The sequence below is a fragment of the Phyllobates terribilis genome, unplaced genomic scaffold (assembly GCF_046119375.1).
Source record: "Phyllobates terribilis strain yellow unplaced genomic scaffold, ASM4611937v1 Scaffold_8__6_contigs__length_399053987, whole genome shotgun sequence".
NCBI lineage: Eukaryota > Metazoa > Chordata > Amphibia > Anura > Dendrobatidae > Phyllobates > Phyllobates terribilis.
Window position 1 is genome coordinate 364,033,798 of NW_027362768.1, and position 12,911 is coordinate 364,046,708.

The following is a 12,911-nucleotide window of genomic DNA, read 5'->3' on the forward strand; positions in this document are numbered from 1 at the left end:
GGTGGCAGGACGGATCCTCAACAGAGCAAACGTAGGACTACTCTCCCCATGATCATCGTGTAGATACAGCAGGGGAGGGAGGCGCTGCACATAGTGATATGTCCCACACCCGGCACTGGGAGATGATTATATTTCTGAACCACCACCATTAAAATCTAGGTGAAAAAGGCTTCCAGGGTAATAATTCACTGTCTTCACATATTGGATCATTGCAAAATGGTCCAATATGCAGTAACAGGACACCTTGTGTTCACACAGTATTTCCAAACCCAACCATACGGCGGCGCTGTTGTCCATTTCCATTGGAACCTGCAGAATTAGGTCGCACCTTATGTCGAAAAAAAAAAAAAAAAAAACACATTCACAATAAAATAACGTGTTTTATTAAGTGGTTTTTTTTTTTATTATAACAGAAGATACATAAATAAGCATTATAACGCTGGTAACAGTCAGTATTACATGTCCTCTAGCTACGTACAGTAAATATATAAAGTGCCTGCATCTTAGCATAAAATGGTATTCAAGACCTCCAGTGCTACCCAACCCTCCAGTCTATAAAGAAAAAAAAAAAACATTTAAGGATGATTATTACATTTTACCCCAAAAATTGAGTTAATAAGGCAAAGAATGAATAGAGGACAACTTATTGCCCCCAAATTCAGGCTAACCAGTCTGTCAGATGCAAATGGTAAAACTTGGTTGGTAACGTCCTGCCAGAGGCGAAAGTTATCCCCATCTCAGACGGTGGCAGTAATCACATTTTGAAAAAAAAAAAAAAAACTAAGAAAAAAATTGCAGAATGCTCCATAACGTTCGTTGTCTTCACTCGGCCTTATGGAAAAATGTCATTTTGCGTCCCATTGCTACCCGATAGGTGACAACTTTAGTGTTCCCCTATAAACTTTGTGAAACAGTATTGTGCAGCACTGCAGATACTGCCGAAATATCTAACGCCTCTGCTGTAACCTGCAGCACCGCAGAGTGAAGATATGGGGGGCCCACGGTCACCCCCAGGCTTGGACTCCCAGTATTGCTGGTTCTTCTATATTGGTATTACTGGAGCATCCGGCGTGGGTAGAAGGGGAGGAAGTCTCTGAGAGCAGCCGATGGTTTTTCTTCCTCGGCTACGATCTTGTTATTTGGCTCCAGAAGCTGCTGCATATAACATGAGGTTCCCAGGAGGACGTGCCCGGTGGTCTGCATGGTGAACAGCGTCCAGCGTATGGCCTCCCTGTGATGGAAAAAGAAGTCAAAAATCCTATTCAGTCCAATCTTAGTTATATCTTCTGGAAAAGCCACCAATGTGGCCAATATTACAGCTCCCATAGCGGTGGTAACCCAACTTTCCCAGACCCCCAGCAACTCATAAGTAGACAGATTTGCCATTCAGGAGACTTGGAAAGCTGGGTGACAACTCCTATAGAAGCACCGAGATCCTAGATATTCACCTCATCATTCTTTTGGCGCTGTGGCACTGCAGGTTATAGGACACGGAGTAGGTCCCGTATAGGGTAGCCTTAATATTCAGACACCCAATGAAATCCTGGGGATTGTTCTTGTAAAGGTCAAAGCTGAACTGGGCCACGTCGATCTTCCGCAGAGGCGAGCTGGACAAAGAAATATGGTAGCCGGCCTTCTGTGGATGAAAAAAATTACTATTAAATGGATGAATCTGCTATACAAACCCTCAATATAAAAACCCTCAACCCTATGCACTTGAAGAGCGGGGTAGGACAGGTGGGGCATCAGTACCCAGGAGCTTCAACTTCTACCCCTATTCTAAGGCCACTTGCTGGTCCCTAAACGACAAGTGCTAAAAGCCGCCGGTCTTCCCCCTGCATTCTGCACCTGATGGACTCACTTGAGACGGCTTCCATGTCTGTCCTTTCACAAGAGCCATGAACACAACTCCACTTTCCAAAGACTGGAAAAAGTCTTCAGTGTCCACACCGGTGCCATCTTCCTCCAGAACCAGTGTGATGGCTTCTTCATCCATGAGCATGGCATCCTGGGTCTAGGGAGAAGAAGAGAGACATTTTTGGTGAGCGATGACCCCAACATTATAGTAGGAAGTTCACTACTTATAGGAGCATCTACATGATTTATTTAAAGGGTCAAAAAACTTCCAACGCAACTGAGAACGAGAGGTCCTACTACATAGAGAGCATTGATCGAGTCATCATGGTCAGGGTCAAGCCCATGGGGGCATCCGCATCCAACATGAGACTGGACCTCCTTAGCACCCACCCTGACATATTAGGTTCTTCAGCCCACCCATTGAGCGTTGGCAGCTGGTGACCACTGATGACCTGAGATCTCCAGCCTTGGTCCTCACCTTGTTAAGCAGATCTTCCAGACTCTCAGCCACGATGCCCTTTCGGACGCTTCGGTCGTAGTTGCAAACTCTGAAGGGTCGTGGTTTGGATGCCGGCCGGGAAAGGAGTTGTTGAGTCATTGTGGCGCTGACGGAGACGCACCTGTAATAACCAGGACGGACAATTATAACATACTGTAACGTCAAAGGCCTCACACCTAATCCGCCCTGTGATAACGGCCGATGTAGAAAGCGTGCCATCAGCCTGCGCCACGTTTCATAATTCCCCATGACCTTTGTGTTGTCTGTACACAGAACTCGACTTTTGGACAGAGCGGAAAATTGCCAAATATGAAGCCATCTGCCCGATAAATCCGGTGAAAGGTGACAACGACATGAAGGGAGGGACGGTCAACAGTGTGGACATAGACTGGATGTTTGCACCAGATCCAACTGTAGCCACCTCTAGGACCTGAATCTACCCGTACGATGGGGGTCCCCTAAAGCCCATGCCGAGACCACCACATTAAGACGGAGAGAATATGTTGTACTAGACGGAGTCATCCCCCATCAATAGAGGATGGACGTTAGATTGGTGATTGGGCGCAAGGTATAAATGGAGCTTAGAAGTAGAATATAAATCATTATAAGAAGACTTCTTACTTGGAGAGAGACCTGGGAGAGAGAAGACTCAGAGACTTCATGGCATATTCCATCTTAGTCAGGAAAATCTCTTCCGATCTACAAAAAAAAAATAAAAAATCAGATATTACAGAGCATTACTATCCAGGTCATCAGGGCATGCTGGGATCAGTAGTGATACACAGAATCCTGCTTTTTTTCTAAATGTTAAAGTTAATAAAAATATTGAAATAGTTTTGGAATTGTAATAAATCAAACATTACAAATTCTGCCATGAACGTCTGGGTAGATACTCACTGATTTGCCATATTACCAGAAGTCTCAGTCTGTAGCATTCAGAGAAAGTCTGAGGAGAGCCGGCTGTGGGGTCACTTATATCCTGAGCGGCGTACCTTGTCCCGTCAGATCATCAGTGACGTCACCAAATTCAGGGTGACGGTGTAAGTCATGGGTACAAGGTCCACTCCGGTGGAAGGTTCAGGCGGAAGGTCAAAGAGCGGTTTTATTACTGTATATTACGCACCACAATATCTAGGCAACATTGTGGAGAGCAATGTCCACCAAGCTTTCCACAGATCCTGACAGACATGCAAGCCTATAAGTTTAAGAAGAAACTGCCCTCCATGTGTAGTGCGGGGTCTGTCGCTCTCTACCTGTCCTCCGTGTGCAGTGTGGGGTCAGTCACTCTCCTCCTGTCCTCCGTGTGTAGTGAGGGGTCAGTCGCTCTCTACCTGTCCTCCATGTGTAGTGCGGGGTCAGTCACTCTCCTCCTGTCCTCCGTGTGTAGTGCGGGGTCTGTCACTCTCTACCTGTCCTCCATGTGTAGTGCGGGGTCTGTCACTCTCTACCTGTCCTCCATGTGTAGTGCGGGGTCTGTCGCTCTCTACCTGTCCTCCATGTGTAGTGCGGGGTCTGTCGCTCTCTACCTGTCCTCCATGTGTAGTGCGGGGTCTGTCGCTCTCTACCTGTCCTCCATGTGTAGTGCGGGGTCTGTCGCTCTCTACCTGTCCTCCCTGTGTAGTGCGGGGTCTGTCGCTCTCTACATGTCGTCCGTGTGTAGTGCGGGGTCTGTCGCTCTCTACCTGTCCTCCGTGTGTAGTGCGGGGTCTGTCGCTCTCTACCTGTCCTCCGTGTGTAGTGCGGGGTCTGTCGCTCTCTACCTGTCCTCCGTGTGTAGTGCGGGGTCTGTCGCTCTCTACCTGTCCTCCATGTGTAGTGCGGGGTCTGTCGCTCTCTACCTGTCCTCCCTGTGTAGTGCGGGGTCTGTCGCTCTCTACATGTCCTCCGTGTGTAGTGCGGGGTCTGTCGCTCTCTACCTGTCCTCCGTGTGTAGTGCGGGGTCTGTCGCTCTCTACCTGTCCTCAGTGTGTAGTGCGGGGTCTGTCGCTCTCTACCTGTCCTCCGTGTGTAGTGCGGGGTCTGTCGCTCTCTACCTGTCCTCCGTGTGTAGTGCGGGGTCTGTCGCTCTCTACCTGTCCTCCGTGTGTAGTGCGGGGTCTGTCGCTCTCTACCTGTCCTCCGTGTGTAGTGCGGGGTCTGTCGCTCTCTACCTGTCCTCCATGTGTAGTGCGGGGTCTGTCGCTCTCTACCTGTCCTCCGTGTGTAGTGCGGGGTCTGTCGCTCTCTACCTGTCCTCCCTGTGTAGTGCGGGGTCTGTCGCTCTCTACCTGTCCTCCATGTGTAGTGCGGGGTCTGTCGCTCTCTACCTGTCCTCCATGTGTAGTGCGGGGTCTGTCGCTCTCTACCTGTCCTCCATGTGTAATTCGGGGTCTGTCGCTCTCTACCTGTCTTCCATGTGTAATCCATCTGCGGCCACCAAGTACAACTCCCAACATCTCACGTTCTGTTATATTCAGTATGACATTATACTAATATAATTATTATAGGGTGACATAATAAATAGATTATAAGATATAAACAGACAGCTGGAAAAGCGGAGGAAGGGAGACATCACCAAGTCACCCCCTCCTCCCTCATTGCTTTCCTCCTGGGCAAACACATGGCAGCCATCTTTTGTTTATAGCACTTCTAGACTGTCATGGATACAGGAGTGTGGCTTCCCACAAACAGGAGCATTTTCTTGCCGTATCCCAATCCAATGGCAACCTGACTTCTGAAGGGACCGGCTCTATCCTATTCACATGAATTGGCAGTATGGCCGCCATATCACTCACACCCCGGCACCATCACAGTTTTATTCATCTTTTTTACAAGACAATATGGCCTCCAGTCTCCATTGCTGGACTGAAGGGGATTACATGAAATATATATATCAGGGCACAAGAGAGGTAAAGCAGCAATAGCAACAAATCAGCTTCCAGCTCTTATTTTCCATGGGACCTTTTACAAATGAAAGCTGAAATCCGATTGGCTGCTATGGGCAACTACTCCATTTTTCCTGTATACCTATTTTTATACATGTTCGCCATGATGGAAGATGAGAGACCATCAATACGTGAAAAGCAGCGTTTACCTCATACCATGTTGCCTCCCTTCAGGGCCACAAAACTTGATTTTATTTTTTAGCATCTATTGTCTGTATGGAAACAGTTCTGCGATAATAGTGCCACACGTGTCGCTCCTGGGCCCCAAAATAAAATCCTAAACAGGGGCCCCACAACAACCACTTGTGATAAAAATCTGCAGCGCAAGTGTAAGGGCTCATTCAGACGTACGTTTTTTTATCCGTGGACACGTGCCCATTAGAGTCTATGGGGCTATTCACATGAGTGTGTTTTTTTTCTGATGCAAATCAGATCCAGCACACTTATATGGAAACAAAAATGTCCGTCTGATGGCGCCTAGGGGTGTATTTGGTAGTCAATAAATGTGCATTATGCAGAGACTTGCTGCGGATTTAACCCTTTGCTACATAATCACACGTTACCCGGCCAGACCTCCCCATAACCTTCGCCTGACACCCACTTATCTCAGAGGATGAGACAATTATAAATCTAACCTGTCAGACCCCTGTTCCTTTCAATGGGAAATAAAGGAGGTCGCTACCCCAAATATTGCTTGGTGGGTCTTGTCTACACAGCAACTTTGATCGTATCCTAAAATCATGCACCATTTGCTATCGTTCGACTCCTTTGCAGGGCGCTTTGGGGGTCGTTTGCGTATGATTTAGGGTCTGCAATACCTTTCATTGCAGTCCATGTCCACAAAGTCGGATGCAAGAAAGAATTCAACTTTTTTTTTTTTGTTTGTTGACAGTCGTATTGCCATTATGTTATTTTACGTGCAGCAATGGGGCCGCGCGGTCAATCATTTAGTTATGATGCTATGAGTCAACCAAGTTACTGCGCAATTGTGAGGGTAATTTGGCTTTCAAGGAAATTAAATCATGCATTTCAGATCTCGCACCCCCATGGAGACGAGGACCTATAAATTCACAACGTGATGTGAACAGCGGCTGCAAGTATACACCATGTAAGGTACTTACAGATCGTGTAGATGCCGCTGCTCCTCGCTGTCACTGGGGCTGTCACATACTGACCCTGTCGGAGTATTTGGTGTATGATGAGAGTTTCACTCCCCTTTACCCAGACTGCTCTACTGTAAGGAGTAACCTCAGGCCATTGCGGCCCTATTCCCACTCCCAGCAGCAGTGTGGAAATAAATAGGAGCAGGGGTCATTAGTGGTCAGGCACATTCCCTGGTTTATGCAGCCCCCCCCCACCCACTGTGCAAATCTGCTCCACTTCTATCATGATGTCCCAATACAGCCCTCATATCAGGCAGAGCGATTGCAAGTAGAAGAGTCAATGTAATACAATCAGATCACGTGCTGATTATGTAGGTGAAAGGCAACTATTGCAATAAATAATGGATATGGGTGCAGCGTGACTCACATCTAGAGCTAGACACAATGGACCATGTGACTCACGTCGAATAGTGCAATTATTTTTGCAAAGCCATCCCAGAGACCAGCTGTAATCTTTAAGAAATGTGGCAACAAATTATTAAATTCCCTGCAGCACCCCCACAGGAGAAATGAAGAATTGCAAATTTAAAGCGGATATCCCACAAAGGATATTTATCACCTACTCACACACCGCTGGCCCAAACTCTGCCCCGTTCAATGCTGCCGTAAGAGATAGCGTGGCCACTGCAACTTTAGAGGAGCATTGAAGCTGTCCAGAAGCTTCAGAGCAGCGCTTACAAGCTCTATAGGAAACAGCTTGTAAGAGATGCGGTCCTTGCCTAGAAAACCAGCCATCCCTGAAAGACTGCAGTGGTGGCCTGTAATGCAGGCAATGATCAGGAAACTATAGATTTAAGAATCTTTCTGTTCTTGAGTAAATTGCAAAGTTGCTTCTTTTTAGAAGCAATTTTTCCCATCTAAAATCACTCTTTCAGCACATAATGACTGTTGAAACCAACTAGCGGCGCCCGGTGTATCATGGCACAGACAATCATTTAAATACACCTTCCCACCTGTTTGTTTTCCCTCTATCTCTGCCTCTATGATTCCAGAGCTGTCAGTCAAAGCGGAGGGGAGGGGGTGGAGATAGAGAGAAAACAAGCAGGTGTAAAGGTGAATTTAAATGACTGGCTCCAAAGTGAAGCAGCAAGCGTCTCTACTTGGTTTGAACAGTCATTCTGTGCTGAAGGAGTCCTTTTATGTGGCGGGGTGGTTATAGATGTGCACTGCTGCCCATTCCGCGTTGGGATGTGAGAGGTACCCATGACATTGCATCTTCAGAAATCTGGAATGATTGTCAGGTGTCTGTCCTGTTCTTTCCTCACCCCAATGAAATGCAATAAATCCACTGCATGTACCCCAAAATGGCATAAATAAAAACAACTTAGGCATCTTTCACCGGAAGAAACAGTACTGGAGATATCTGTGTGCACATCACACGTACCGGCGCCTGGGAATCAGCAGTACAGTTAGCACTGTTCCCAAGCACTGGGTGCTGAAGTGATCAGTATGAGCAAGGGACAAAGTTGAGAGAAGTCTTCTGCTCCTGCTCCCGGATGTTATCAGTGTGGTACGTTTTGCAGCCCGTGCTGCGAGAAAAAAACAGACATGTCAGCATCTTTTGCCCATGGACACACGGTCCGTGGAAAAACACTGACATGTGCACACACCCATTCATTTGAATGGGTCTATGGGTGTCAGTGTCTCCGATACGTGTGGAAACGGACACCACACGTACTCAAAACACTGACGCGTGAAAGAACCCTTATCACGCATAAAAAAACAATGTAAGGGTGCAGACTACCTTATAAATCGGTCTGCAATGTATGGACTGGCTGGCGGGTGTCCCGACTAGAGCTTGACAGCTGCATAGAAATATATGAAGCTGCCACACTCGGGTCAGGAGACCCGCTGGCCAGTCCGTGCAATGGGGTCCGATTACAGGTTCACTTACAGAAAAATAAAAAATAAAAAGTTTTGGATCTTAAATGACGACCTAAACCCATTTATTTTATAAAAAAAAAAATTGGGTGTTTTTTTTTAACTACTAATACACACATACATACACATATATGCTTTGTAAGTTTGGTCTCTCTCCACACCAACCTGGAAAATCCGGCTGCCAGGTCATTTTTTACTGGACAAAGAACACTATAAAGACTAAACCTACAAAACAATGGCAGGTTTGCAACTTCTTTTCGCCATTTCAATGCACTGGGAATTTTTTTTTATCACTTTTCGGGACATTTTTTGGTAAACTGAACGGCATCATTAAAAACTACGAATCGTCCTGCAAAAAAAAAACAAAAGCCCCCTTATGGGTATATAGGGATAAAAATAAAATAGTCATTGCCCATATAAAAAGGGGTGGGGTGGAACACAAGCCCAAAAATGTGTAATTTTAAAGACGTCTCATCTGAGCAGAACCCTATTAGTGACTCGCTTTCACACAATGTCCTCTGCAGCGGCTTTAGCTAAAAGCCAGAGCCCAGCTGATATGAGGTTCAAGCAGGGCCCCTCAACAGCGACACTCCCTTTAAGCTAAGTGCAAGTTATCACTTTTTATGGAGGCACTCTAGCTTTTATTATCAGGGGCAATTAGTAAGCTATTAAGATTTGGTTTCACACAGCTGAATACAGCAACTGAAAAGGTCTGAACATTGCCTGTGCTGATTGCCCTCCCTCCATAACAGCTACTAGATACTAAAACCTGGAAGAAAACCTTGTTCCTTCCACTGAACAATAAAAGTCAGCTACTTCCGGGAGCACCAATATGGCGGCCAAAAACCTTCCGGTAGTAGCAACATGGCGCCGCGCTGGAACCGGAAGTAGTAATTGTGCAGCGCTGACTGAGCCATTATTATCGGGAGGAAGGTGGTAGGTGAGTCAGGGGGGCAGTGAGAGGCGCCTGGTGCAGAAAAACTGGATGATGGGAAGCAGGATGGGCGTTATACTCCCACTGTAATAATAATCGGTGCCTGCTGGACGTTGTAGTACGTACTGTGCAGGCTGTCGTGCTGTGTGCATTTATATCAGGGTCAAGTGTGTGTTTAATGTCTGCACAGATGTAGCAGAGCCACTCAAGGGGCTTCCTGTGTGGTTTTGCATGGGACTGCAGGGGAGGGAGATGCATGTTTGATCGCTGGGATGGGGGAAAACTAAGGGGTCATCATTGAACATCCCCTTTAATGGTGAGGCTGCATGGCGCCTTTAATTGTGAGTGACAGATCCACAAACACTGTTAGTGTACATTTCAGTGTTTGCTGTGTGCGGCTCCCACTTGGCTGTGACTTTTTTTTGTCTAAAATTTCGCTGCAATATGGATCCGATGTCTGCAAATTGCAGCAAATATACGTTCACACGTTGCATTTTTTGCTGCAACTAAAAACCTGTTCTCTTGGCAGTAAAGAAGCTGCTTTAAAACAAAAAAGTTTTTGCTGCAGTTTTCATGCTGTTACAGCTTATTACCTTCTGTTCCTTCTGCAGCAAAACCTGACACCTGCGTTTTTGCTGCCGTTTGGCACTTACCCATTGCTTTCTATGGGCAAAAAAAAAAAATGCTGAAACAGACATTTTCAAAAAACGCATTCGTTTCCAGTTCAGTCAGGAAAAAAAAACAATGTGTGCATGAGGTTTCTGAAGTCTCATAGCTTTTGCTGGTACTGTAAAATACAGCTTAAAATTTGGGTGACAAAAAATGCCATATGTGAACATAGCCTTAGATGTTTAAAAAAAAAAAAAGCAGTTGGGTGCGAGTGACTTGAATCGACATTTGTGAAGGCAGATTCACATGTAACTGATCTCTTGCAGTTCCATGACAGCACGACCACATTCATCTTCATTAACTTAAAGCCGGAGCCTAAGAGCTCGTTCAGACATCCGAGAATAACGTACGGGTATCTCGCACCCATTATAGTCTATAGGGCTGTTCACCTCCCTTTCTTTTCTTTTTTTTTTTTTTTAATATGCTGATGAGAATAATGGTTGAAAACGACTCAAAATGGATGGAAATCAGTTGCAGCAAACTGATAAAAATTGGTCCGTGTTTTTTTTTTTTTTTTCTCTTCCACATAAAAAAAAAAAGAAAAACAGACGTCTAAATGAGGCTTTTGGCTCCTTAGGGCTTGTTCACGTGTGGCTTATTTGATGCAATCTTTCCACAAAAACTCGTATCACTGTTGCGTATTTTACATTTAATAGTATCTGCTCTTTCCGATGCCCCGATGCTCTCCTCTGTCCTCGGTGGAGGAGCGACAGCGGATCGGGAGTATTTTTTCCTTTTTCTTTATGACCACACTGGGATCATGTTCAAAGTCAAATAGCGAGTCAGAAAACCTCTGCAGTGTGTTTAGCTGCAGAAGTTGGCTAATAATTCACCAGGGTTGCGTGATATCGGTCACTGGGGGCTTCTGTTATTCTCACTAATCCTTATCGGATATAATCGTGTGTTTACCTCCCAACAGGTGAGAACATCGGCAATGGCTTCCCGTGCAGGTCCTCGGGCAGCCGGGACGGATGGAAATGATTATCTACATCGGGAAAGAGTGGCCAACCATTATCAGATGAGGTATCTGTTACAATAGATAAATCTACTTGGTAGTATTTCAATATGGCCGCTGTCCACCCATCATGTATCAGGTTATTAAAGGGGTTGTCCAGGACACAATAACTGACCTACTCGTAGGAGAGGTCATCAATATGAAATCAGTGTTGGTGCTGGGTCTGAGACCCAACTGATCTCGTATTAATGACCTATAGTAGATGAAATACTCAGCAATGGCCACTAAGCAACGTCCGGTTCTGCTGTGATCTGTCTCATGCATCACTTATATCCAGCCAGAGCAGATTGGTGGGGGTGCCGGGTGTCGGACCCCCACTACTGTTATATTGAGAGGTCAGCCCCTTTAATGTTTAGTCGGTGTAATTATACTTCACACCACTTGGTGGCGCTGCAGTGATATTGTATTTTGCATGCAGCAGCCTCGTTGCAGTTCTTGGGCAGTTCTACCACCATCACATTAAGGTTACGCTTTCCCTCCAGGGACAAACAAACTCATTGTTACATTAACAATGCATCAATTGAGAGAGTAAGCGCCAAGCTGCAAGGAAGCCCCGAAGGTAAAGGACCCGTGACCTGTGTAATGGTTGGACCACTGTGTAAAGGAAGCAAGAATGCGATATTATGTGCGGTATATGGAGGATATTCAAAGTCTTTGCAATTCTTTCACAATTTTTAGATGCTGTTGTTCACCGATCGGTGACCTCTGACCATCTTTGCTCCTGGGAGACTCTGCCTCTCTATCATGCTCTTTTTATACACCTTCACTTCGTATAGTTGAACGTTGACCCTCCGGTTGTTTTTCATTATTACTTCTTACTTTTTTAGCCTTTTATTTTCCCTGTGTCACATTTTTGAGATGTGTTAATGCCATTAACTTCCAAATGTTTTATTTCAGCGTTTCTCTGAAGAACGAAATCAAGAAACTGATCTACGCTCACATCGTCATCTGGTTGCTGCTGGCAGCTCAGATGACTGTGGCCCAGCTGAAACTGGTGTCCCATGATTTGGTAGCCATGCCGTACCAGTGGGAGTACCCGTACCTCCTGAGCATCGTGCCCTCTCTCTTCGGGTTGTTCTCCTTCCCTCGGAACAACATCAGTTACCTGGTGATCTCCATGATCAGCACCGGCCTCTTCTCCATCGCACCCTTGATCTACGGCAGCATGGAAATGTTCCCCATGGCCCAGCAGCTGTACCGCCACGGCAAGGCTTACCGCTTCATCTTCGGCTTCTCTGCCGTGTCCGTCATGTACTTGGTTATGGTTGTGGCCGTGCAGGTTCATTCCTGGCAGATTTACTACAGCAAGAAGCTCCTGGACTCGTGGTTCACCAGTACTCAGGAGAAGAAGAAAAAGTGACCGGAGGTTGGAGACCATATAGAGGACTATGGGGGGGGGGGAGGGAGTAACCAGAGGGTGAAGAAGATGGGAAGGAAAAGTGACCGGAGGGTGGACACTAGGAGGAGGACTATGGAGGGAAGGAAAAGTGAACGGAGGGGGGAGATAATGGGGACGACACGATGTGCATGATGTTACTTATAATTACGGGACCTGTCGCTTCCTTCTACACTAGACCTCAGTTGATTTGAGCCGATTTGATTTGAGTCGATTTTACTTTTGCAAACCTCCACATATCAGGCTTTATGTTCCATATCATAAGGGAAATCTGTCTGCGTCCCACTTTCTATTTTAAGATGTGAAAATAAATGAATGTCTTGTATGAAAACTAAGCCAGAACTTTTATATTTTCATACCTCGTTAGTGAGAACTATAGATGAGCAATTCCGGTCCATTCCTCCGTGCCAGCCGGTCCTCCCTTTCTGAGGCGTCCAGGATGTCTGATGAAGGAGTGAACACCAGCTGCAGTCTGTGGCCCCCCAGACTGGACACCTCAAAGCCTATTCCTCCCTTCACCTCTTCAGATTAGTCCACCCGGTGCCATGTCATGTGCACATCACACTGCATCGA

The 12,911-nt window shown here is 46.2% G+C and overlaps 2 protein-coding genes across 4 annotated transcripts; one reads left to right on the forward strand and one right to left on the reverse strand.

Moving 5' to 3' along the window:
- Positions 1-428: 428 nt before the first annotated feature.
- On the reverse strand, positions 429-6,598 carry CIDEC (cell death inducing DFFA like effector c). 2 transcript variants are annotated; one of them, XM_073642770.1, is made up of 6 exons: positions 6,402-6,598; positions 2,978-3,055; positions 2,336-2,477; positions 1,862-2,014; positions 1,449-1,636; positions 429-1,231 (listed from the first exon to the last, which is right to left on the reverse strand). In XM_073642770.1, the coding sequence occupies exons 2-6, from the start codon at positions 3,028-3,030 to the stop codon at positions 1,054-1,056; spliced, it is 714 nt and encodes a 237-aa protein (XP_073498871.1). In that variant the 5' UTR covers positions 3,031-3,055; positions 6,402-6,598; the 3' UTR covers positions 429-1,053. The 2 variants fall into 2 exon arrangements, with proteins under 2 accessions (XP_073498871.1, XP_073498870.1); XM_073642769.1 differs by lacking the exon at positions 6,402-6,598 and adding an exon at positions 3,254-3,378.
- Positions 6,599-9,114: 2,516 nt separating this feature from the next.
- JAGN1 (jagunal homolog 1) lies at positions 9,115-12,673 on the forward strand. 2 transcript variants are annotated; one of them, XM_073644817.1, is made up of 3 exons: positions 9,115-9,264; positions 10,847-10,950; positions 11,840-12,673. In XM_073644817.1, the coding sequence occupies exons 2-3, from the start codon at positions 10,862-10,864 to the stop codon at positions 12,300-12,302; spliced, it is 552 nt and encodes a 183-aa protein (XP_073500918.1). In that variant the 5' UTR covers positions 9,115-9,264; positions 10,847-10,861; the 3' UTR covers positions 12,303-12,673. The 2 variants fall into 2 exon arrangements, with proteins under 2 accessions (XP_073500918.1, XP_073500919.1); XM_073644818.1 differs by having other exon boundaries at positions 9,229-9,376.
- Positions 12,674-12,911: the final 238 nt, after the last annotated feature.